Genomic DNA, 25923 nt, shown 5'->3' with positions numbered 1-25923 from the left:
CAGAAATACATGTCTTCCTTCACAAATGGATGCTGTTTGGTGATCTCAACTGTCATTAATATGACGTAATTAGATCCTATATATGCTGTCAGCTTTAGATTTTCCAGATCAGTGGAAGGAAACAGTGGCATCGCTGATGTCTGGTGCATTTATATAAAGCCTCACGCTGCCGGCTGCACCCCTCAGGCTGGCATTCATTTTAACTTGCACGTCTTGATTACACGTCATTTATGACCGAGGAAGGTAGGCCAAATGCAGGTTGAGGAGAGACCAGCCTGAGATTCAATTTTGCCATTGATAAATGATAAAATGAATAATGGATGGACAGATGATCAATATTTAACGGAAGGGTAGATAGAGTTCTAAGTACAAGGCCAAGGACAAAGGTCAGTGACCTCTTTGTCCTTTCATCCAAAGTAGGAGACCCCCCTGAATGGATTTTGCAATGGTTTTATCACCAGAATAGCCAGAATCAGGACAGTGGCTCTGCTGGGGCAAGTGGACCCAGCGGGCATTTAGAGAAAAATAGGCGTGAGTCGTTAACTCATTGGTAAGTGGCGTATCGACCCTTAGATTCAATAGAGGATTGTCAGGTGGAATTGCCTGCTTCTTTATAATCACGGTTCCGCTCTGCATAGCGCGTGACTTCAGTTTTACTACTTTAAAGACTTCTTCTCTATTAAATTGAGGATACACGGGCACTGTGTAGGTACCATACTCACCTTCCAAATGAAACCCTCCCTGAATGTTTGTTCAGAATTGTACCCCTTCCCCCACACTCCCTATCTCCAGCCTCTGCTTTATTTTTCTCCATTGAGATGATCTCTGATCTCTTGGAAGACTTGCTTATTTTGCCATTTTATGCCCCCTTGTAGAAATAAGCTCCACAAAAGGCAGTTTTACCTCCTTGTATTCACCGCTGTCTCTCCAGCACCTTGAATAATGCCTGGATCGTGGGGTCACTTTATAAATACCCATTGAATTAATGATGGACCAAGACATCGCTGTCATCAAGGACTCCACAGTCTCACTGTGCGCCTGCCTGGGGGCTCAGTTAATTATCGTTTCTGTAGGTTCAGCTGTGAGAGAAGGAAGGAAGGTCTGGGCGGGCAGGCGATCAGCCTGCTGGTCTGTGGAAGACGTTCTTCCTGATCCCAGATTTGGGGCAGGGTGGGAGGCAGTCGGAGCCGGTGAGAAAAACAGGGAAGTCGAACATGAAACCAAACTGGAGGCAAAGCCGACAGGAAAGGATTCTTGTTAGATGTGCTGAGGTCGAGGCGGTGCCGAGAGCTTTCTGTTGGCCGCGGCCGTGGGAGAGCAAATGGGGGGGTTGAGTGGACCCAGGAGGGAAGGGATCCCCCCACACGTGGCTGGGAGTGGCAGGGAGCCTCGCGGGACTTAGTGCAGAGTACTGGCAAAGAGAGTAAGGGCAGGGCCCCCCACCCCACGGCACTGCGAGTGCAGGTGGTGGACAGGGCTGTGCCATGCAGCCTGAGGGCGCAGTGCAGCAGTGGCCGTCCCAGCCTTGGGTCCCTCGGCGTGGCTCAGTCCCCGGTGTCAAAATGCAAGCTCCGTGGGAGGCAGGGGCACCGGGCCTGCGCTCTGCCAAGTGTCAGTCTCCTTTTCTAGCCTTCTGTCTTTGAATCTCATCGCCGACTCCGTGAAACGGTACGCACGCCTCCTCTTCCTTCCCCTCTGATTTTGTTTATATTCCCTTTAAAGCTTTGACCACAGGGATGAAGCGTCGTTTGGAATGCCGCGTGGCGGTCCCCACGGCCAGATCAATCACTTGTTGCGGGCTTACCGCAGCCCCTCATGTACGGACGGCTCTCTTCTGGGCATTGGTGCTCTGTATTTTGATCTCACGTCGTGCACTCTCTTTTCATTGGCCCGGAGCGGCTCCGGGGCATAAGCGACCTATTTTTCAACTCTCTCCTTCAAGCCTAGCACGGTGCCTGACATAAAGCAAGCCTTCCGTAACTGTGTAATTTGCAGGAGAGAAACAGATTTTTGTGGGAGAGTAAACTTGAGGTGGGTTTGACGTCCACCTGCCAAGGACAGCCGTCCGCTTTCACCACCGGTGTGTTTTCAAGCGAGTGGCCAGTGTTGTCAGTCCGCCCTGGTAGCTCCCTCTTGCTGCACGGGTAACTCCTGGAAAAATGCCGTCACCAGTGGCGGAAGCAGGAGTTACTGGTCTCAAGAGGCGTGGGGGATAGGACCGAGGGACAGGGCACCAGACAGGGTGCCCCTTATTTACATCGTTTGCTGCCAGCAGGTGAATATGGGGGACACTCTAGGTGAAAATTAGCGTTCAGTGTGGGGGGGTTCCCCCACCTTGGCCTTCACTTCATGATGATTCCCATTTCATTTACTCGATGGCACCAAACCAGTGTTTTCCCATCATCTAGAAGGACCACGTACAGTTGCTTGCCCAAGCAGACAGGTGCATTCTGCACCACTGAGCCAGGGGCAGGTGAATCCGACCGGGAGGGCGCCTGGAGGGGGCATGCGCCCAGAGCCAGGGTGCCCCCCCCTCCGTTTTCTCATCTACAAAGTGGGAGCAGTAATCCTGACCTCAGCCTTGGGGTGGGGGGACAATTAATTAATGGGAACTCCTGGAGGACTTTGAAAATGTGAAGCCCGACATAAATCTTATATGTGACTATTATTTCCCTGTTGCCATTTCTAAAAGTTCATCTAAAAAACCTCTCCCTATGCAAATGCCTCCTGCTCCTGTCTGAAGTCCACTGAACTAGTTCCGATAAATCACTGAACGAAGTGAGTTCCTGGGCAGGGGCCATCCAGAGCCGAGGCCTCACTGCCTTCCCAGCAAGGGTTATTGTATGTTCAGACTCCAGGTACCCCCTGGATGCCTCCAAATTTACTTCTTTGTGGGGGTTTTCCAGCTATCTGCTTTTTACTAGCATTCAAGTTGAGAGAAGATAATAAGGTTTCCCTTTTACTCGGTGAGTCCAGATGCCTGTGTCGTGTGGCCTTTCCTGCAGGAATCATTTCCTACGAGCCAGGCTTACATTTCACCCTGGTAAACAAACGGATCACTTTGAGACCTCCGTCCAAATATAATCCAGCCTTAATTCCAGCAATGCAGAGGGAGGATGCCTATCACAGGGGTCATCTGTGAATGAAATTGATGTGCTACATGTTCTTAATAAAGTATGTATTTTTTCACCTTGTCAAAGCACAGGGATAAACATAATACATGTATATGTACTCACAGGGAACTTGAACTTTGTTCTAGAGGAACACAAACTAACTTACTTTACAATTGGACCATTTAGAGAAAGGCTTTGTCCTCTTCAGCCACTTAGGGTATTGTGTGCTCCAGTTAATATGCTGCGAATTCACCAGCCAACCTCCAGATGTCTCACTTCAGAGATTTGGGGTCCCATCCTGTACTTGGTGTGGCCTGGGCACACAAAGTTTTGGTGGCAAATGGTAACAGTACCTTCCAGGTAAATACAAGAATGTCATTGGTTTCATCCTATTAGTGAGACAACAGATACCCAGAGTTTTGCCAAGTTTACCAAAACCATTCAGCAACTCAGAATCCCGATACAATTAAGATATAGCTGCAGGGCGCCAGGGTGGCTCAGTCAGTTAAGCATCCAACTCTGGCTCACGTCCTGATCTCACGGTTCATGGGTTCGAACCCCACATCGGGCTCTGTGCTGACAGCTCAGAGCCTGGAGCCTGCTTCAGATTCTGTGTCTCCCTCTCTCTCTTTACCCCTCCCTCCCTCTCTTGTGCTCTGTCTCTCAGATATAAATAAACGTTAAAAAAAAAAAAAAAAGTAGCTGTGTCAGTCCAATGGCAAAGGTGCTCCTTTGAAAGGCAACTGTAGAAGATGGAGGTTTTCTTCATGGTAACCCTGAAACGGTGCATTTGCAGAAGGACATGAAATTGCCAGAACTTGAGGTTGTAGGACAGCTGATTCCTTTCCCCAAAGTGAGAGGCTGGGAAGGTTTAGAATAGAGGATTGTGCCTTCTGAACGTGGCCGCGTCCACATCTCCACTGGGTCGAACACAATGCAGTGTAGGAAACTGTTGCTGCTGGACTCTGGCTGCCACATTGCCAGTCAATGGAGGAGAGAATTCCGTTTTAAAATTACTAAGCAACAACAGCATGGACAGTGTAGAAGATCGTTGGTAGTACTGACTTCCATGACCATCCTGTAGCCCATGCCCACCGGAAGGCACCAGGCTCGTGGCCAGCTTCCTTCTGCCTTTGCCTTGTGCGGCTCAGTCTTGGACAATTTCCTGTGATCGCCAAAAAGCCTTTTCTTCATGTGCTATTACTTAAGTACAAGTGATAAACACACACACACACCACGATTCCTGAGCCCTTTGAAAGAGCAGCCTGTCAGCTGACTGAAATGATGGGACCACAGTTGGGATATTAGGAAAAATTGGAGCAAATTAAGAGAGATGATGCTCTGGTAGCAGCCCCGTCTGAGCCTGCAGGCTGCTGTGCACAGTGTCGGTGACACCTTGTCAGCTCCCCAGCCTGTGCCTTAGTCACCTGTGAGCCCCAGGGGACTGCATCAGACACAGATGGGGAATCACCCCCAGGCTTTAGGCAGCTGGTCATATTACCTAAATTATCTTCTCCATACATCATCATCCGCGCCCAACCCACAGTCGCAGACTTACAGAAATGAAGAGCCAGATGAGAACTATTTCTCTTTGTTTTTCAACTGAGGAAACTGAGGCACAGGCTGGGTCCATAGTTCATTGGAATCCTACAGTTACATTCACGCTGAGCCGGGACGAGAACCCAGGACCATCCGGCCCACCAGCCTACAGACTTGCTATCAGGTGCCCCCGGCATTGGTGTCATTTTCCTGGCCCCTTATTCTGGTTTTCCCAAAACCTCCTGAGGAGATAATATTTTAGTAATCTCAACTCTACTTAGTTTTTTTAAGTGTATTTGCAGTTAGAGGTATTTAATTACAGATAAAGTTAAAAATTGTTTGTCAGCTGCGATAATTTCAGGTGTAGCCACTTGTAACCATTGGCTACCGTGTTGGATTGCGCAGTTACAGAGCATTTCCACCACGGTCCAGAGTCGGGCAGTGTGGACACAAGACATTCTAAAAAAAAAAAAGACCAAAAAACCAAAATAAGATGGATAAAAAGGATAGGAATAGTAAGATTGTTGATAAACCCTCAGGGAAATTAGCTGTCTTTACACAAAATTTGTCCAAGACAAGGCATCCCTTTTGTGTTGTTTTGGGGTTGATCTATATCCTGAAGGGGGCATTTTATGTCTTCTCTTTTTTTCAGCACTGATACAATTGCTTACAGCTCCTTATCGCTTCTTATACCCATTTTGTAAGTTTGTCATTCTTCCTTTCCTATAGATGAAAGGAGATAGAGTGCAGAAAGTTGCTTTCCAAGCCACAAGATGAAAGAATAGGACTATCAATTCTTTTGTTACCACTCTCTAGAAGGAAACTTGCAATTCACTGGACCATATAAAAGCTTATTGTCTTGGAGTTAATGACAATAATATGTCGAATGAATTATTATAATTTTTGTAATATTTTACTGCTTAGAGGAACCTCAGAAGATTTTGCATATCCTCTGTTGATCTAGTTTTCTTTACGCAAAAATAGAGTAGGGAAGTAGGTCAGTGCCTGTGCTAAAAGCAAAAAGCAAGTACTCTCATTTTTTCCCCCCAAACATCATTATATTTTCATCTTGGCTCTGAGACTGATACCACCAATGCCCGCTGGCTTGGTGCTCTCTAACTCGTGGTCCGATTCCATATGGCATCTGTCCTAGAGGAGCCTTACATTTGGCTCCTTGCCGAGAGCAAAAGCAGAATTGGCGTCCGGCGTCTTGTAGTTTGTAGGTGAGGTGCCAACAGAGATCCGTGTGGTTCTGTCGAGGGCCTGGAAGTGGCCACGGAGTCTACAGGAAGCCTCCCCCTAGAGCAGCCCTGTTTATGGAATACTAAGCAACCACAGGTGGTCTTTAGGTCTGTGTCCAGGCTCTGCACAGGCCTCTTCTCTGGGGTGGGACATCGGATAAAGCCACTCTATCTTGGACTTGCAGTTGCGTCATTTGCACAACGGGGATGAAAATGTCAGCTTTGCGGGGCTGTGGCGGTATTTTATGTCACGTACCTGGCAAAGTTTTCTGGCCGAGAGTAAGCTCTCGATAAACATTTGAATTTGCAGTTAATTCCTGCATTGTCCTGGGTGCTGAGGATGTCTAGGGAATACACAGAAGTGAGCTAGTCTGATTTCCTAAGCCCCAGGTCAGATTCTAGTAAATAGAAGATCCTCCTGAGGTTTGTGTTATCTGCTCCCGTAATTACCCCTATGTGAAGAGTGCCCAGGCTCTCCGTGGCCTCTGGCAAGTACCCCCGAAAGTTTAACTGTCGGACACATAATTTCTGGCTTCCTTAGAGGTGTCAACACGTTCAGCCTCATGAGGACAAAAGAAGTCAGTAAGTCTCTGACTTCTAAGAATGAGCGTCAGCCAAAAGAAAGCTGGGAGTCCAAAGGAGGAAGAGCTAAAGGGGGGCCTGGGAGGGCTCAGTGGGTTGAGAATCTGACTTCAGCTCAGGTCATGATCTCACCGTCTGTGAGTTCGAGCCCCACATCAGGCTCTGTGCTGACAGCTCAGAGCCTGGAGCCTGCTTCGGATTCTGTGTCTTCCTCTCACTCTGTCCCTCTCCTGCTCATGCGCGCACGCTCTCTCTCTCTCTCTCTCTCTCTCTCTCTCTCTCAAAATAAATAAACATTTTTTTTAAAGTCCAGATAAACAAAGGAGGAGGAGCTTGCGTGCGTTCGAGCCAAGTTAACCAGTCTGTGGTAGTACCATTAGGATCCAGGTGTGGAATCCAGCAACATGGGGTCTGTGGGGCTAGGACCACCTGTCCTGCACACAAGCGTTTGATTGAGAAGCTCTGCTCTTGCAGCGGTTCGTAGGATAACTAGTCATTATTAGATTGACTTCCATGCTTTTCATGCTCTTAGCATTTGATGGTGATCTTTGGAACAGTTGTTTGCAAAATGGCAAGTAGTTGAGAAATGATGTGTAGATGTGTCTGAGAGGCGTTCATGGAAGTGACCCTGTGGTGATAGAGAGGAAGGGGGTGTGGAGATGGAGACATTAAGTTATTATTGAGAAAATGCAGCTTTTAACATAGTCTTAATGGACTGTCAAGTTCTGCCCTTGGCCCCCTCCTTTTCACAGATGGTTGAAAGGTGTGGGTGTGTGTGTGTGTGTGTGTGTGTGTGTGTGTGTGTGTGTTGCCTTTTATTCGGCAGTATGATTCCAGGGACCTAATGGGATTTGCTCTTGGCCTTGTCTTCTCTGAGATTTACCCTGAGCCATTCACTCTCAGCCCACGGGAGACCTGACACAGTGTTTGGCCACATGATGGATTAGAAATATTTTGTGCTCTGGAGTCCACTGGGCCTAGGTTTGAATTCTCCTCTCACAATATGTAAGCCAGTAATCTTAGGAAAGGAACTTCTTCAATATTTGCATCTAAAAAATACTACTTTCTGATAGGATTGTTATAGAGATTACTAATAATGAAAGCAAAGACCCTGACACCATACCTGGCATGTAAATCCTCACTAAAAGATACATTATTATTATTATTTAGGGTAGGAATTGTGTTTGAGTCTCTGCTAAAAAAAAAAAAAAATGGAATGGAAAAGAAGGCTTGTAATGGTCGCTCACTCTAGTGTATCACAAGTGCAAAGAAGAAGAGACTTAAAGGCAGAAAAAGCTAACACTTCGGAGACACTGTGGACCGTGTTCTGTAATGAACACCTGACTCTGTGAGGTGACGTCCGTTGCTCCCATTTTACAGATGAAGAGTTGAAGGCCCAGAGTTAGGAAGTGCTGGTGCGAGCATTCAGAGCCCGTGCCCTGAGCCCTGACAGCCCGCCGCCTCAGGATGATCAGAGCTCTGAAGGCATCCCTGCAGGACGGCTGATAGGAGAAGGGTTATAAATACGCACTTACCCATATAAAGAGCAAAGGCGTAAGGTACAGGCCCTCTTGTCTGCTTCCCTCCCTTTATGTGCCTCCGTGAGTATTTTTGGAGGAAATGAAAATGGCCCCTCATTGGGAGGGCACTTACGGAATGCTTGCTCTAGCCTAACTCTAGACATTAGGACTAATATCCCGGCGCCTAACTCCTCCGTTGTATTCACCGTGCTCTTGACAGACTGGATGCAACAGCCCCATTTTGGGAACTTCCGTTCCCTGTTAGCTGAGACCTGTGGCAATGCCTTCCTCTTTTCATCCTAGCTGATTGTCAGCAGCGGTAACCACAGCCCTTCCTGTCCCAGCACTACATCTTACCACACTCCCGTCCCTCAACGAGCTGTGAGCACCATATTCTGTTCTGCACCATGTTCTGGGGCCTCGCCACCTCCAGTGAGCCGATCCACCTCCCTCCCCCTGGGGTTACGGTGCCGACTGAATTCTCAGAGGGTGATTTGTAAAGTATAGGTGCCCAGGAACAAGATAAACGATCAACCTCTAATATAAACGACCGTTACATTGCACCTAAATTGTTGAAAGAAGATTTTGCGCTCAATATTTTATTCAGCAGAACATTTTTTTGTAACAATAAGGTTGATTAGAGAAAGCTCTGAAAAGTGCTTCAAGTTAGTCTGATTGTTTGTCTCAAGGATTAAAAAAAAAATTAAGTGGTAAAATAGAGGGAATAAGAAGAAGTAGAAATTGAAGCCAGGACCCTAGTGAAGAGTCTTTGCCATCATTTTCCTCTCGGGATTAAATTAAATTCAGGATTCGCGCTTTCCACAGCCTTTTTGTTTGTTTTTTAGCCATCAGGGGTGGGGGGGTCTTTTTTATCCAGGGCTCCGGACTAGCCTAGGTCCACAGCAGATTTAAGGTACACTGGTGGTCTTGGATTGTTTGCTTTAACCTAATAAGAAACCCTGCTTGAGATCCTCGACTGTCTTCTAAATTATTACCCCCAAGCCACCCTGAAATGACACCTGCCATTTGCACTGAGGTTTTCGCCCATGTGGCCCGTTTGACCTTTCTGCCTCCTGGGCTGGGGGCTGGCGGACCCTCACGGACATGGCTCTGCAGGTACTTCGTCCGGCGGCTGTGCACTTGTTTGGGCGCGTTTTATTTTCACAGGATGAGATGCTAAACCAAGGGCACAGTACTGCAAATGAAGGCTGCTTAGAGCATTCAGCCTTGTCACTTGGCAGGGTAGGTGGGTTTAGCCTGCAAGGAGGAGGGTGGTAGATGAAGGAGGTAGGGGATTTTGCTTTATTATTTACTGCAGCTCAAATAGGGATCCAGATACAAAATGAATGCCTTCATCATCGTATTACATGATGTTGACTAGAATTGCAGAATTCTAAACAAGCATTCTTTCTTCCAAATGAGGGTTTTGGAAAACAGCATTAAAGAAGATTGATATGTAAAAGCTTATGGTCTTGCTCTTTGTATCAGCCCCAAATATTTACTGAAGCTAGGAGAAGAAAAGGCAGACTTTCCTCTTTTCTCTCCCAAACGTGTGATTGTTTAGAACTCAAGTGCAACATCTGGAAGTCAGATATACAGAGAGCAATTTATGGAGTGTGAAAGATTTGAAATATTCAGTGTCCTTTAGTGGGAACTCAACTTTCTGGGGCTGCATTCCCCCCCCCCCGCCCCCCCAGCACAAAGCAGGCATTTCTGAGATCGCTTTTGCCTCTCTGAATTAAACCCTTTGTGCCTGGATCCCATAAACAATGTGCTTTTTAAATGGGAGCCCCCTCCCCGCCCCGGCCCTTTTCTCCAGTGTGGGCAGCCAATCAGCTGCGCCCAGCCGCATTGCTGGAGCACTTTCCATTCTGAGCAGCAACAACGTACTAATTTGATGCACACATGGATGCCTCGCGCACTCTGCAAATTCATCACCAGCATCTTGCATTAGTCATCTGATGGGCTGCCAAGTGTTTCATTTTCTTTTCATGTGACTTTATTATTACCACCTCTCTCCTCTCTTCCAAAAACCTCCAAAAGGCGGGGCCGGAGGGAGGGCGGGGGGGTGGGGGGGGGACGGAGGGGGAGAATCCAGCAGAAATCCAGCCCTGCCCTTCTTTGCACACGAGAGCCAATGTGGGGCTGATAGCGCTGCGGATGCGTTGGTGGCAGCCTTGCAGAGCGAGACCTGCACTTAACTTGCAGCTGCCTCCCGAGCCGGGCTTCAAGATGTCCACGCCCCGGGTGACAGCCGGCGGGGCGCTGCCCTGTGCTCGGGCGGCGATGCTGAACAGCAGCCTGCAGTGAGAGCCCGCAGCCGCTGCCGCCGCGGAGCAACCTAATGGTGCCTGTGCTTTGTTTTAGTTCATCAAATTTCTCCGACTCATTAGGCACTTTGCCCCGTGCTCCTCTTCCTCCTCCTTCCGCCTCCCCGCCCCCACCCCCACCCCCATTTTTTTTCTTCCTGTCCCTCACCGTGCAGCCCTAACTCTGGCTCCCGGTTCCCTTTTTGACAGTAACGGCACAGCCAACAAGATGAACGGCGCTTTGGATCACTCAGACCAACCAGACCCAGATGCCATTAAGATGTTTGTCGGACAAATCCCCCGGTCCTGGTCAGAAAAGGAGCTGAAAGAACTTTTTGAGCCTTACGGAGCCGTCTACCAGATCAACGTCCTCCGGGACCGGAGTCAGAACCCTCCCCAGAGTAAAGGTACAGACCGTGGGGAACGCACGCGGTGGGGAGGGGGCAGGGCGCGCGGTGGGGGGCAGGGTGCACGGTCAGGGGCACCGGGGGCGCGGGGCCGGCGGGGCTGCCCTGCGCCCGCGGGAGGGAGGATCGCGAGGGGGAGCAAGCCGCCGCCGCCGCCGCCGCCCGGGTGCTCCGGCCAGGCGGGCTCCTCCCCGCCCGCCCGCCGGACAGGTGGACCGAGCCTGCCCGGGACGCGGGAGGGAGGAGCGGCGGGAGGGAGGAGCGGCGCGGCCGCGCCTCTGTGCAGGCGCGTGATTGCTCTCCCGAGGTCACTTTCTAGGCAGCGCAGGCTCCTCTGGGGTGGAGTAGCTGCCTCTCTAAGGAACCGTGTTTCTCAGCCTTGCGTTTCCTAAGCGAACTCTTTCTACCCCTGCCTTCCCGTTATTGCCCGTGCAATTACGATGGCATTTTACTTTTCCGTAGCCTGTGGGGACCCTGAAATGCCTTCGGAACAGTTGCTGTAATACCACTGGGGTCAGGAATAAAGGGTACACTTTTAAGGGGGACATCAATTCTTGGGGTTTAAACGGGGATCATTGAGTGAAATGTGCCTTTTCGGGCGGGAAGAAGCACCCTAGCGGCCTGAAATAGTTAGCACACCTTCAAAACGCTTGTGGTTTCCGCCCTTACCAGTGGTAGGATTCAAGTGTATACAACCTGGTGGTTTTTACTGCCTCCATTTTAAGACGAGGGTGATGGGGGGCGGGGGGTGTCGGTTGTTAAAATAGAGACGAGAAACCTCTTTACCCGGTGGTTGAAGCTTCTGTGTTTTGGGGTCCTCCCCTGTAAGCTCCATGCAAACTAAATTTAAAATACCTTCTCCGCTGCTCCCTTTTGGTCTTTGTCGATGTTTTAACCTGGCTTTAGTTTTTTTGTTCTTTCTCTGTTCTTGATTTCTTGGGCTGTCGAACTAGGGCCCCTCTGTCTTTCAGTAGATCTTGCTCTTTCTTTTTCTCTGCACCTTGGAATTTCTGTCTGCCCTATTATTTTGTTTCTGTGTCGCCTCTCATGAGAGGTCCTGCAAACTCATTGTGTGGCTCGTATGTATACTTTAGTTGAACCCGTGAATGTTAGCACACACTTTTCTGAGCCTCTTTCTTACTGTGAAGGTGAAGGGACAGGACTAAATAATCATTAAGACTGATGCTCTGTGACTCTGAGAAATGCTGGGCCATCTCTTGTTCTCTGTAGTTGCTGAGGTCTGATAGCACGTTCGGAAACCTTTGAAAGAATGTTAAGGCCAATACTCGTTTTATAAAGCTGAGCAGACGTGCCTTCAGATTAAGTTCCTAAGACTCCTGTTCTCTGTCTCAGACCATGTAACACCAAGGGTGTTTTCAAAATAACTTAGGGGGAATTTTCTCACCACAAATTTGGTTGTCCCATTATTAGAAAAAATATCAAATATCTGAAATTCGATAGGAGTTAAGACATCACAGATGGGCGATGTTGAGATGTTTGTGGATCATATTTCCAAATTATTTACCCACATGTGTCCCAAATGTAGAAGACTAGAATTTGTTTTCATAATTAATTTCTATAGTATCCTACTGAGGAAAGAAACTTCAGTGCACCAGACTGGAGCAGAGAGTCACCAGAAGGGCCATCCCACCATCTAGAACGGCACCCGCAGAAAACTAGGCCGGGGCAGTAAACTAGTCTTTTAGAACAGTAACCATGAGTTCATCCTTGTCCAGAAAATGTGCCTCCAGATTTCAGTTTCTCAGCATTTTTCAGAATGACCTTTGACATAGTGATCAAACCTCATTTACTATTGTCTGATTACTTGCATTTTAGCTTTCACACATGTCTTGCCTTAGCCAAAAAGACTTTCTTTCCATCAAGAAAGTGTGCATGGTCTAGTTTTTCTACCATTTTCTCTTTTCCTCAGTGTTCCTCTGAGCACTGTCTTGAAGAGGCTACATTTGAGACTATATATTTTGTTAACTTCATTCACTATGTCTTGCAGCTAACTTCCTTTAAATAGTTTGCATAAGCCCAGAGTCTTGGAGGGAGGAGGAGACGCGATGAAGGAGCAAACTTTTTTAAGCACATACGCTGTGCACCAGGCCCTGTTTTAGGAGTTCTTTCATTTCCTTCTTGCCAAAATCCTGAAAGTAGGCGCTGTTCGTCACGTTTTACAGATGAGAACATCGAGGCTCTATTAAAAAAAAAAAAAAAAAAGTTAAGAAGCAAAACTCATTTGACCCAGCTAGTAAGTAGCAGAGTAGGAATTTGGGCACAGTCCGTCTTCATGTACTTGACCTCCATGTGTTCACTTCACTCACATGAGGCCTCAAACCAACCTTGTTCTGCTCCATTTCAGGGTGTGGGCCGGGGGCCTTCTCCTTTACCTAAATGCTCCCCCGAATGAAAGGAGGGAATTCTGCCCTTTACGAGCAAGATTGATTTGGTTCCTGCCTTTGTGTTTATTTAGTTTCGTTGCTCATGGGTTTAGATTGTACATCATTCCCATTCTATCATGGGATAGAAGTTACAGATGAAGGGGCGCCTGGGTGGCTCAGTCGGTTAAGCGTCCAACTTCAGCTCAGGTCATGATCTCACGGTTCGTGGGTTCGAGTCCCGTGTCGGGCTCTGTGCTGCCGGCTCGGATCCTGGAGCCTGCTTCTGACTCTGTGTCTCCCTCTCTCTCTGCCCCTCCCCTGCTCACGCTCTGTCTCTCAAAAATAAATAAATGTAAAAAAAAATTTTTTTACAGTTACAGATGAAATCATTCAGATCTTACCTTTGGAAATATAGGTCATTTCCCATTACTGTGAACTCCAAGGCTCACATCAAATATTGCTTGAAGTATGTGGACTGTCAGCCGAAGCTTGAAAGGAGTTTTGTTATACAGATATCTCTGTTTTAACAGTATTTGTAGTGATGGGATTTGAGCTGTATAATGACATTGCCCTCTGAGGATTACAGCCCTTAGCCGCTTCCATACAGAGAGCAACCACCACCACTTTTCCACCGATGCCTGTGTGCGCCCTATGGTATTTTCCTGTGCACACGTACAGTAGGACCTCACATTTACATCGGTCCTGTCAGCAGAGTATAGTTGTCGTGTGTTCCCGGGCTGATGTCACATCCTCAGAAATCAGAATTTTGGAGCTCTGTCTGAACACAGTCTAAGTAGGGCTTTTGGAGTGGCCATGATTCATTGCCTCAATGACATTGATAGTTCCAAGGACAGAGACAAAATCCGGTTATTCCGTAATCCAGGTGAATTAGGTTTTTCTCTCGCTTTGCACCTGATGTTCTGTTTAAGTCTCAAGGCATAAAAACTTTGTTTTTGTTTTTTGGGTTTTTTGTTTTGTTTTGTTTTGTTTTAATCATCCTTTAAGAATTAGAGCCTAAGCTGTTCGTGCCTTCTCCCTATTAGCATATGTGTTGACTAGGCAAAGTCCGCAAGCTGCGGAAGCTGGCTGTCCTACCTACTAGGACTCATGGAGAAGATGTTTTATTCAGTAGTTACCGGTCAAGTCTGTGGGTGCTGAGACATACCCCCCAGTAGTTAAGAGCGTCGGTTTTGAAGTCAGACAAGCCAAAATTCAGTTTCTGGCTCGGCCACTTCCTGGGTGTCGGCCTTGTGCATGTTTCTTAATCTCATCTGAGGGTGGAGACTGTCCAGTAGGGTCACCCAGATGAAGTTACATGCTTTGTTTGCCCAGAGCTGGGAGATAGTAGGAGCTTGTGTGGTGATGGTTACTGTTATAATTGCTATTATCATCACTGTCCCCAAGAACTTGAAATCTAATAGGGACAGTGAGGCCAGTGCACAGGTAATGGAACTATTGAAGACCACCGGATAAGGGCAGGAAGGGGAGGAGCCTATCTGAACTCTGGAAGTTCAGTGTTGGGCAGGGGGCGGGTGATGAATAATTGACAGTTGTGGAGATAGGGAGACATGGCAACTTCACCAAATCCTGAAAAAGAAAAATTGGATTTCAATAAGTAAAGACAGTGTTGAACATTGCAAGTGGATGGACTGGCCTGATGGTAGGCGTGGGGTGAGAAATGCAGGGCGGGTCCTGGGAACTGTGAATCCTGCCAGAGATGGAAAGAAACGTGAAGTCCATGAAATGAAATGGAAGGGGGGGAGGTCACGACATCTGGAAATAGAAGCTAGGGCCAGTTCTTAGAAGGCCTTAATTCTCAGGCCTAAATATTAGAATTTTATTGCCTAGATAGTTGAGGGTCAGTGAAGGCTTTGTCAGCACAGGGAACAGAGACCAGGAGGCTGAAGCACGTGGGGCCTGATCAGAGACGCTGCTGGCCGTGGCCATGGGCAAGGGGGTCCCGAGTGACACAGACCTGAGAGTGTTGGAAAGAAGGGGACTTGATAACTAAATCGAGGCAGGGATGAACAGGAGGACTTTGGCCTCACTGGGAGGAGTGGAAAAGCAGTCGACAGTGAAGAGAAGGGGAAGGGGAGGAACATGGAGTCCAGGTTGGACCGTGTGTTGAGTCTGAGGTATCACAGAAGAGTCAACAAGGATGCGTGTGGGCCAAGGAAAGCCACTGGCTCGGGTGTTTGGGGGGATGTGACAGCATTTGAGAAGGGTAGCAGTCACGGACTGTGTAGATTTACATGTGAGGCCGCCCTTTCTAGGAGCCTGGCCATTTTTGTGTTAAGCAAACAATAAGGAGCTGAAGCCAGCGGACATACTGAAAGCATAAGGAAGACAGGAATCGGGGTCTTTGAGGAGACCAAAGAGTGGCCGAAGAACAATGAAACAGGGGACAAAGGGCCCTCATCTGAGACAGCAAGGGAGTTAGAAGGAAGTAACAGCAGATCAAATTTCAGTCTAACGGAGGGAAGTAGACAGCACAGATGCCCTCCGTCTTCTCTGGAGACGGCCCGTTCCTGAGGAGGCCGGCGGAGCAGAAGACATAAGGAGAACGGAAGAGGTCGAAAACGACTGCTTTGGAAGAGCTGGTGGGAACGAAGGGCAGGATTGCTGGAGAGCAGGGCGGCTTCTCCTGACACTGGGATCGTGCGGCTGTTGAGAGTAGGGTGCCGAGGGTTGTGCTTCTGGGAGCGAGCAGGGAGGTGGAATCACCTGTTTCTGGAGAGGGTCAGGAAGGGTGTTGGGTGTGCGTCAGAATGTTCTCTGAGACCTAAGATAGGGAAGCCGGGCAAGGCAGAGGGGTGGCCTCTGGCCTCAGGTTGGTGGTTGAAAAGGACGTACATGGAGGACGTGGCAGGTGCGGGCGTGGGGTTCATGGAACCCAGACTCCCCCAGAGCCTCCCCATGTTGGTAAATTGGGTTCCTTGGATCGTTGCTCTCTTGATATTTCTGTTCTTGTCAAAATTATAACCCAGGACCATAGCACCCTAAAAAAGTCTACTGTAGAATGAAGGCGAGTTACATTTTTCTAACCTCAGGTGTTAAATATTCCTATTTAATCTTGTTAAGTTACATGCTTGTTCTGATTTTACAGGAAGGAAAACTGAGGGGTCTGTGCTAAGTAACTAGAAAGAAATCATTGAACATTTGAGTAGAGAATCGGACCAAGCCCTGGGTCCGAACCTAATGCCTCAGTGATCACATTTCTCTCCCTCTCCCTCCCTGTCTCTCCCTCCCTCCACCCCACCCCTGCGATTTCTCAGCCAAAAGAGAGCTAGAAACGGGAAGTGGCTTGCGTAGACTCTCTCTGTGTGCCACAGGCCTGAAGAACAAAACTTCCTTTTTTCTTGAAATGTGCTCCGAGGTCAGGTCGTGGTAGAGCTTCTCTGCAGCTGTAGCTCCTCCAGTTCTAGAGCCCAGAACATTCTGGGTGGAACAAAAAGTAAATTCAAGGCTCCTCTGGGAAGAGTTATTAACGTTTCAAAAGAGCAGTTCTTGGAGCGGCTGTGGTGCCGGCGCCTTTTCATCTTCTTGATGGTCCGGCCGCAGTTGGGGTGGCCCGCGCCATGGCTGATGTGACCCTCGTCCCCTCCCGCTCGGTCTTGGACTCGGAGTCGCTCCTTCCCTTCTGAGAGCCCCTACTTCAGTCTGCAGGAATTCATTAATAAACTCTAAATTGGTCCTAATCCCTAGGAGAAGGGTGCAAGGCACCAGTACCTAATGTTCCTCATTTCAGACTTTGACGAGAGGAAGCCCTGCATCCAGAACATTCTCCCGTGGTAGGGTGGAAGGAGAGCAGGCCCCGGGGCTTACAAGAGACTTAGCGCTATTTCATCATCACCAGCTCGTTCAGGGAGCGCGTCTCGGTGTCTTCAGCCCTGACGGAGCGGCGTCACATGCTGCTGGAAGAGTCTAAAGAGAGGTGCTGTCTTATTGACCCATAATCCTTAAAATGTGAAAGGTTCGCAGAGAACACCTTCGACCTTTTTATTAAAGGAATCCCATTGGAGGACGGGTGGGAGCGTTTCCATGTTTCACACCTTTCCTTTCTTCCTGAAAGGACTCTTGTCAGAAGCTTCCCTTAAGTAACAGAAATGGGCGTGGAACCGGTTTATTGAAGCGATGGCATCTTGAAATCCATAATTGAGAAAGAATTCAAAATGCAGGAAGATGAACCAATTTTACATTTCAACACACGCAAGTAGGGATAGGATTTCTGCCCTCAATCTCTTGGAATCCAGGGTTGCTGCCCTAGATTTTCTGGGACAGCCCCAGTTTTGATAGTGCTGTCTCAGTGGCCCACAGGAAGGATCTCTCATCCTGAATTAATTTTACGTTAACAGAAATCACTGTGTAACTTCCTGTGACATCTTTTCATTGTTTGGCTGACTGAGTCCTGCAGGATAAATGTAAAATGCAGTCAGAATTTTTATATTCATGCAGGCGGGGATCCTTATCACATCCCTGGGAGAGGTGGGTTCAGTAGTTTTATCATATGGCTCTGTTAAAGATTTAACAATTCATGGTTTTCGTGGAGTTTAAAACTATTTTGACTTATACAGACTGCATCCACAAGCACCGATTGAGATGAATCAGAGAATTGTTAAATTAGCCTCTGTTAAGTTACAGCGAGAAGGAATCCTGTTAAATGCCCCCTACTCCGGAGCTGAGACTGGATTGTGCCTGTCTAGCCCAGCCCTGAATTTCTGTTGCTTTTATCAAAGGGTAGCTTCTCCCCTGGCAGATAATATCTGTCCTGGGCATATTTTGATCCTTATATCTCTGGAGAGAAAAAGAGGAAGAAAAGGAAGGAGGGAAACGCAGAGGACACACAGAGCCAATATCAAAGAAGAAAATAAATTACTTAAGGCTGCTTCTGACCATTTTGTTTTCTCCTCCTCTGTCTGGGACATCAGCTGGTCCCCAGCCGTCTTGTCCCTGGTCGATTTGCCTTTCTGGAATTAACGTAGCGAAGGAATAAAGGAAACAGGATATGGATGAAAGGAGAATGGATTTTTTTTTTTTTGGTAGAAATTTACATGAAAAGTAAACCCAGGGCCTCATGGCCTAGGTCTGTTGGGATCCCTCCCACACATGTCTACAGGTTTACTGAAACAGCTAAATTTAGATCTCACAATTTGCATTTCCCATTGAGTACATTTATAGTTTGCCTGCCCAGAGGTCTTCTTTGCCTTTTCATTTGCCCCCAACGAGATTTTTCCATGTTAGAAATGCTCTCCCATCAGTTACACAAGTGAACCACCCTGGTTTACGATACTGAGGGTCATTATGAAACCGGTCTTTGGAAATGAGAAGTCCAGTTTCCCAAGCAGAAGGAGAGTGCTTCCTGTAGGGTAGAGCTGCCCGTTGCTCTGACACACACGTGCGTGGCCTATGAATTGGCGTGGCGTAGCACGACCTGCCCTCCCTTACTGCTTCCACTCCAAAGACCCCAGATGATCAGGCAATCAGGTTGAAATGTTTTCTCTCTTCCTCCTTCAGTCTTTGCTTCTAATGAAAACTTACCGTTGACCGTAGTTGAGTTAGATTTAGAAGTGTTTAGAATGCTAGTGTTGTAAATATAAATAAAGTCATTACATACCTTGTGAGAAAGTTTCTGGTCTTTAATGATTCCAACCATGGTCTTAGCACCATGACTATCCTTTTTCTTGTGTTCATGGATTCTTAAAAGACTGAATTTTCTTCTTGGACATATGGCCCCAGATGCTAACAAGATTTAGGCATGAGGTCTCGGGTTCTTTGTTCCTTGTCCAAACTTCACTGATCCTGAGATCATCCATTCACATGCTTTCTTTTCTAATATTGGCTAGCTAGCCCAAACCTCTTGCGAGACCCTTCAGACATAAGCATGCCAGAATGTGCCACTATGAATAAATGCACAACAATCATATGACCTTCAAAACCACTGGAAACTAAAAAGGGATGAAAAGAGAATTGGCCAAATGGGAAAAAGTAGAAGCTAGACTAAAATAATATATGATTTAGCAACAGATTGATTCGGGTTTTTATATTCTGGTAACAGAAATGCCAGATGATGGTATACTGGCTTTCAGGACACCTGGTCAAGAGAATTGGAAATGTTCTGACCCCTACTGTGAAATTCAGTGGAAAAGCAGACATCAGGTACCTCAGTGATAGATTAAGTATCACACTAGAGGAATTTGCAGTGAACTAGACCAATCATATGTATTAAAGAATTAGGGCCTTCCAATGTCTTGAGTTTATTTTCCAGTCTGCTTTGATGCACACATGTGGTGGGGAAGGGAGCACAGAATAAAGGCATATGGGGCCTGATGGATTGGGAGGTACGTGGATTTCTCCAGGCCTCTTTTCCGCTGAGTCACGTAGACAGACACATAGGTAGCAGCACAGAAGCAGGTTTTGCTATAGATGGAAAAAAGAGCTAGTTCTCTGAACAGGGCCAGGTTATAATGGTAAAAACTAATGGGTCTGGGAGAATGAGGATGGCAATTGAGACGCCACAGGAATAGCTATTAGGATCAATATTTTTTCACTCTCTATGTAAATTACTGAGAAAGATGCCCCTAATCCAGTTTCCACGTTCTGGCATTAATTCAGATTGGAGAAACCTGGTTGGAGAAGTGTACTTTGGACAGTGATCGGTTTGAAGAACAAAGGAATGTAATTTCTCTACTTCCATTAGGAGGATCATGAATTGGTATCAGAGAAATGAATTTGAAGGATCGAAAGGGAGTATCCACTCATCGCACTCTTTAATTGACCCAGATTCTGATCATTATAAAATATTTTGGAGTATGTTAAGGCCTCAGGTCTATGGAGGACGAGTCCCATAGTGGAATACGTATTTGGCTCAAGACCTGCCTCTCCGTAGTAACCTTTAGTGTCGTCTGGAGTGTTCAGAGTCTCTTGCCAGCTGGGCCCATCGATTGTTGTTCCCTTATTGATTTCTTTTTAGTTTTAGGTGGGAAAAAAATTGCTTTATGAATTCCTGTGGTTTAATGGAAACTGTATCAGAGACACGTAGAGGGGCATCACGATAGGGAGGGTGAGGGGTGCAAGAAAGCATGCCTTCGACAAGTTCATGGTCAAAATGGCCCCCGAAACCTAAACGTTACAAATGAACAGAGCAGACACCAAGTGTTAAGGGACAGGTAATCCACCACTTCGCACAAAGAGCTTTTTCGCTCCTAAATAGGCCACTGTGCCCGATATCAGGAAATGTTATTGAAGATGCATCAAGGAGGTGGAGGCCTTCCAAAGGAGAACAGCATGAATCACCGAGGTCTGGAAAGGTGAGCCCATATGGAAAGGTCCAGGAGGTTAACTTAAAAGGCCTGAGAGCATTGAGTCACAAAAATGAAAAGGGAGGAAGCCTGTAGCAAAACATAAAAAGAGGGATTGTGCTCTCAAAAAAAAAAAAAAAAATGGAGAAGAAAAAAAAAGAATATGATTGAAGTTTTGAAGATGCTAACGTGCAGAGTGAGGCTATATATAGATAAGCTCTTTCAATTAATGCTAAACCCCTGGATTCCGCTGCTTAGACTGAAAATGTTGGCACAGCAGCAAAGTATAGAGTTTGAGCCAAACTTTGACCCAGAAGAGGTGGTGAACTTAGAACATGATGAAAGTTACAGACATGGCGAGCCCGCTAACTCACAGCCCCCAGGAGCGGACCTCTGGCCGGCGGTCTCCTGAGGCTTCGTGCCCAGCTCTTTTGTAGCAGGGAAATTTGGAGCCTTGAAAGCCCTGGGTCCTTTTTCATGTAGAAGCAAAACGATAAAGAGGTGGCCCAGAAAGCTAATGAGATGTTTACCTGAGTACCGCCGCGTGGGCATAAACATTTACTGGCGCCTACTGTGTGCAAGGCATCATACTTAGTGCTAGGAATATACGTATAAATACGAAGAACGGGCCATGGTCTTGGCCTCAAAAGGAAAGAAGGAATCGGACAGGTCAAAGACAGGATGACCATCCATTCTTTGGAAATGGAGAGTCAGCTTGGGGTTAAGCAGTGTCCATTGTGTGCATGGGTGCATGGTTTCTTTTGGAAAGTACCCTGAGGTTGCCCCGTGTGTGGTCCTGTGCTGTTCACATAGTAAAGGTGAAGTGAGAGAGTTAGCGGAACCCAGGGTCACGTGACAGGAGGAGTTTTGGCTTCCAGCTACACACCCTGTATGTCCTCTCTCCCCTTTGTCTTCATCTTTGGTTTCCTTCCTCCTTCCTCCTCTCCCTGTAGGGAGTTGAGGACGAGAAGAGGCTAAAGCGTTCACTAAATGAACCTTTCGGAGGGTTCTCCGTAAAATGCAAGGGTTTGCGGTTTGGTGCCATCCCGCAGTATCACGCAGACACGTGTGATGCGTCGGCAGGCCCTCAGTAGCCCCTTTCTGTGTAACACCCTTTAGAACAATGCCTGGCCCTACCTGACGGCCCTACCATCCAGGTGATACCGAAGGGACATGAACAGCCTTATCCTCCGTAGGTCGTGTGTGTGAACTTGTGTTTGCACACATATACAACACATGTTTGTTTTAAACTTTGTGGTGATGCAAAGATAATTTCTTTGAACGCCATTTCTTCAAATGGGTGTGTTACTGCCTACACAGTAGACCTCTGAGGACTAAATTATTCATAGAATATTGAACGTCAGTGGCTTTATACAGTGCCTGACATATGGCGGGATATGAATAAAAGATAGTAAGTAGTGTATGGTAGGTCGAGTAGAAGACGACGGGGATGGAAAAAAAAAATCACGGCGTCTAGATTTTGTAAGCCATGTGTTTTTGTTTTTGTAATTTTTTGTGCAAAGAAACCTAATGCTTCTTTCTCAACTAGTCTGCTAGAACATACTATGCCTGATTTAAATCGGCATTTTATGGGGAAGGAGAAGGACATGGTAGAAGGAGGGGGGGGGGGCGGACTCCTCAGTAAAAACCAGAGGTCTCTGGGGAGAGATTATAAATGTTGGCAAAACAAATATTGGAAACTCTGTAGAGGGCCTCCCATAGATTTCCAAACCTAAGTAATTATTCCCAGTTCTTGATCCTCATGTCCTGGCCTCAAGGACAACAGGCTCTTTCAGAACAATTGTGTCTGATTATCTTGCTTTGGCCCAAATTTCCACGGACTTTGGATAATGACTGCAGGCCTTACGTCACATTGCTCGGCACATTGGACTGTGTTTGATATTGAGACACGTTGTAGTGATCGACACTAGCCTAGTGCAGAGTTAATGCAGCCCAGTAGAGTGGTAAAGCTCTTATTTTTCGCTGCCTGGATTGTTTCTTAAACATTGTCCTTTGGGGCTCCCGGGTGGCTCAGTTGGTTAAGCGTCCAACTTCAGCTCAGGTCATGAGCTCGCAGTTCGTGAGTTTGAGCCCCACATCGGACTCTGCTGACGGCTCAGAACCTGGAGCCTGTTTCGGATTCTGTGTCTCCCTCTGTCTCTCTGCCCCTTCACTACTCCCACTGTCTCTCTCTCTCTCTCTCTCTCTAAAATAAAATAAACATTAAAAAGAAAAAAAGATTCTCCTTCAAGTCAGGTGAGTTGGGTGTTTGTTTAGCTGAGTGGTTTTTGTTTGTTTACGTTCGTGTGAATATCTTGTAAAGAATTTTTGGCTACTCAAAGAGGATGTGAACCAAACTGTTCGCATATGTTAAGAAAAATCAGAGAACAGCATTGCCCAATTTGTACGCTCCTGCCATGCTAGAGACCTGTCTCTCCTTCACGCCTCCCACTTCCGTTCGGCTGGTTGGGGTGGAGGGAGAACAGATCCGCTTAGTTTCACTCTTCAGATTAAACCGTTAACGTCAACGGCAAAGCAGCAAGTGGAGCTTTAGTTTCTTAAGTCCTCTGGAAGATGTTCATGAGCTGTCTCAGCTGTCCAGGCAGATGGGGCTTTTTGAGATGAAGGACCACTATTTTTGCCCTTTCTCTTTAGGGTTCAACAAAAACCTGTTCATTTGGGGGGGCGAGAATGCTAATGATTAGCCCCGGAAAGGTTGACCAGGGCCCTTTCTCTGCCTGGCCTGCCTGGCCTGCCCCGCACGGTCTCCCTAGGACAGGGGTGGAAGCTGGCCAGAGTGTCACAGCAGTTGGGATCTCCATCAGTCCCTGAGTGAGGTCCATACACCCTGGTGATGGTCCTCGGGGACCGCAGCCACTGTGCGGCTCAATAAGGCAAAACCTAGTTTTGGAAAAGGTCGCTTCTCAGTAGGGTGAGTGAGAAGTGTTTTGAGGTGTTTTCTCAGGAGTTAGATGGATCACTGAGCACCAAGCAGCCTTCCCAGAGCCCCCGCCATATCCTACCTGCCATCATCCCCCTGGCTCGCTTCCGTGCGGCGGAACCAGGAAATGCCATTTCCATGCCCAGCCCTCTCTCCTCTCTGCCAAGCCCGCTGCTGAGTGTGGTGCTCTCTTTGTGAAGTGGACATCTGTCTAATGGGAACTGGATTGTGACCACCAGTTCATTTTACACAGGCCACCGTACAGCTGCCAGATGGTGGCGGGGCTTAGCTCTTTTGCAAATCCAATAGGGGTGGTTCGCCACCCTGGAGGTAGGAAACGGAGGGGGCCCGGCCACCGAGCCCGCGTCCCTACTGAGGCAGTGCCTCTGGGAGCCCGGGCTTGGCTCTAATCTCTCCGAAGGAAGACTTAGGAAAGGTAATGAATAAATTAAAGCCACATTTTAAAAAATCAGGTCTTTGGGGTTTTCCTCGCGACCTCATTGTTGACTAATCTGTACTTAGGAGAACAGTTCTTAAGTGGGACATGTCAGGCTTTTTCGCTACAGATTAAACCCCAAGGCACATACAACTGTGACAGCTTCGGGGGCAACAGGAAGAGTCCGCGTCAAATGGCAGAGTCTGCTTGTTGAACCTGGACCGATGCGTGGTCGGAAGGCCCGCCTCCTCTCTCCAGGACGCCAGGCCCACAGTGCTCAGAAGATCAGAGAAAGGCCTGCCTGCTTCTCTGTGGCTTGCTCGCCACCTGCGTGAGCTGCCGAGCTGTAAGGATTTGTGAAATCATTGGTCGGCCTGCCCTAGCAACACGAGATGCCGTGTTGACACATATACCATTCCGCGTTCTCGACAAAACCGCTTTATTTTTAGAACACTTCAAAGTGAGGAAACCGTTAAGCCCTATCGCATCCTCTCTTGCCCTCCAGCCACTTCTCCCGCTGCCCCAGGCAGATCCACCCCCATTTTGTAAAAGAGGAACCTGAGACAGGAGATTAAGCGATATTTTGAGCAAGGCTGATAATGCCTGGGAAAATTGCTGATCTGGTCTTAAAATCGAACACATCCTTCGGAGTAATTTTTATAATGCTGCCACTTCTCTTACCTAGACCATGTGCGTTCCATATGACCTCACATCTAAGCCTTAATATTGTATGTGGAGTTCAAAAGACAATTCAGTCTCCCATTTACTTTCCTGGCATTCATTCAAATAAAAATAGGCACATAATACTGCTTCGTATAAATCAAAGCCCCAGGCACACTTTGAAAATCTTTGAGAATGCACAGTACTTATTTTCATAAGTATCTCTCATGCAACTAGCTTAAATTTGCTTGTGAGAAGTCTGTGTCTTTTTTTTTAATCCCTGGAGCCGCTGTGCCTGGCTCAGTGCCTGGCATGAAATGGTCACTCAGAATTAGCTGCAGATTGAATGAGGCGAACTCTTCATCCGTCCCGTCCGATACCAACTTGACCCATTTGTACAGAGGTGCTCCTGGGAAGCGGAGAGAGGCCTTTATTCTTTCTTAGAACGTGTCTTAAGAGCCTTGTGTACCAGGCAGTGTGCAGTGTCCTAGGGATGCAGACACAGGAGGTGTGGCCCGTGTCCACAGGGTGCCCAGGGGTGCTGAAACAGAAATCATTCACCGTGGCCCCAGGGGTGACTGTCCCCACAAGTCACCTCTGTCAGCACCCCCAAAACCACAGGGCTGAGGTGTCCCTCACCCGAGGCTGTATTTGTTAGGCTCCTGGTGGCCCTCAGGAATGTAGTGTCGCAAGGGAGGGGAAAAAAAGAAGCCAGTGAAAGAGTCGCATGAATTGTAAAACTCTGTACAAACGTGAGGTGTGATGTTGAGGTGTGTGCTTTCCCTGGCGCAGGTTAACGCCCATGCCACGTGTAGCTTTGTTTCCCCTTTCTTTTCCTACCAAATGAAACGCCAGCTTCCCATCAAACACCTGCTGGAACTGAACAGGGGTACCGCCGGAAAGGCAGCGTGGCGCCGCGATGAAGAACGGGGCCCTGGTGGTCAAGGGCTAGTTTCTGACCCACCCCTGCAGTCCACTTTGTGACCTAGAGCAAGTGACGTGACCGCTCCATGCCTCGGTTTCTTCATCTGCAAAGCGGGTACGATTGCGATGCGGCTCCGCTGAGATCATCTGTGTAGCGCGCTCAGAGCGAGGGGGCGCGTAGCGAGCTGTTCCCCTTTCCCCGTCGGCTCGAGGTGAGAAGACTCGAGTTCAGAGAAGTTAGGGGAGCCAGCGGCCTTTTTCTGCCAGCGACGCGTCAGCCCGCGGGCAGTCGCAACACGCCGGCCTTTCTGCAAAAGCAGGATCGGTTCTCGGTAGGGTCAGCAGTCACAGCTGATACTCTGCGGAGGACATGCTGTGTGCCAGGTCCTGTACTCAGGGCTTAATACCGCAGTATCTTCCTGTAGCGCGCAGCCTCGCAGTATTCCCCTGAGGCAAATACTCTCTCTTGAGCCCATGCTACAGCTGAGAAAATGGAGACTAGGAAAACAAATGCGTCTACTGAAGGGGCAGGTGAGGAATTCAGACCTAAGAGGTTCATCCTGAGAATC

The 25923-nt window shown here is 47.8% G+C and overlaps 1 protein-coding gene and 1 long non-coding RNA gene across 16 annotated transcripts in view; one reads left to right on the top strand and one right to left on the bottom strand.

Annotated features, from left to right (window-relative positions):
• CELF2 (CUGBP Elav-like family member 2) overlaps positions 1–25923 on the top strand; it is an 832193-nt gene that overhangs the window by 653730 nt on the left and 152540 nt on the right. For 14 of the 15 annotated variants that reach the window (XM_019460830.2, XM_019460833.2, XM_019460824.2 and 11 more), the window contains one exon: positions 10515–10711. In XM_019460830.2, coding sequence (XP_019316375.1) covers positions 10534–10711 — 178 coding nt within the window. In that variant the 5' untranslated portion in view covers positions 10515–10533. Of the gene's footprint in view, positions 1–10134; positions 10343–10514; positions 10712–25923 lie in introns of those variants that run through there. The other variant, XM_019460832.2, reaches the window with a different exon arrangement.
• Positions 6744–8346, bottom strand: LOC128774941 (uncharacterized). Its single transcript, XR_008419497.1, has 3 exons — positions 8129–8346; positions 7790–7977; positions 6744–7103 (listed from the first exon to the last, which is right to left on the bottom strand). It is a non-coding gene; the product is annotated as an uncharacterized LOC128774941 (long non-coding RNA).

Source organism: Panthera pardus, unplaced genomic scaffold (assembly GCF_024362965.1).
Source record: "Panthera pardus isolate Hobbes unplaced genomic scaffold, ASM2436296v1 HiC_scaffold_6, whole genome shotgun sequence".
Lineage (NCBI taxonomy): Eukaryota > Metazoa > Chordata > Mammalia > Carnivora > Felidae > Panthera > Panthera pardus.
This window is presented reverse-complemented; position numbering and strand designations above follow the sequence as displayed.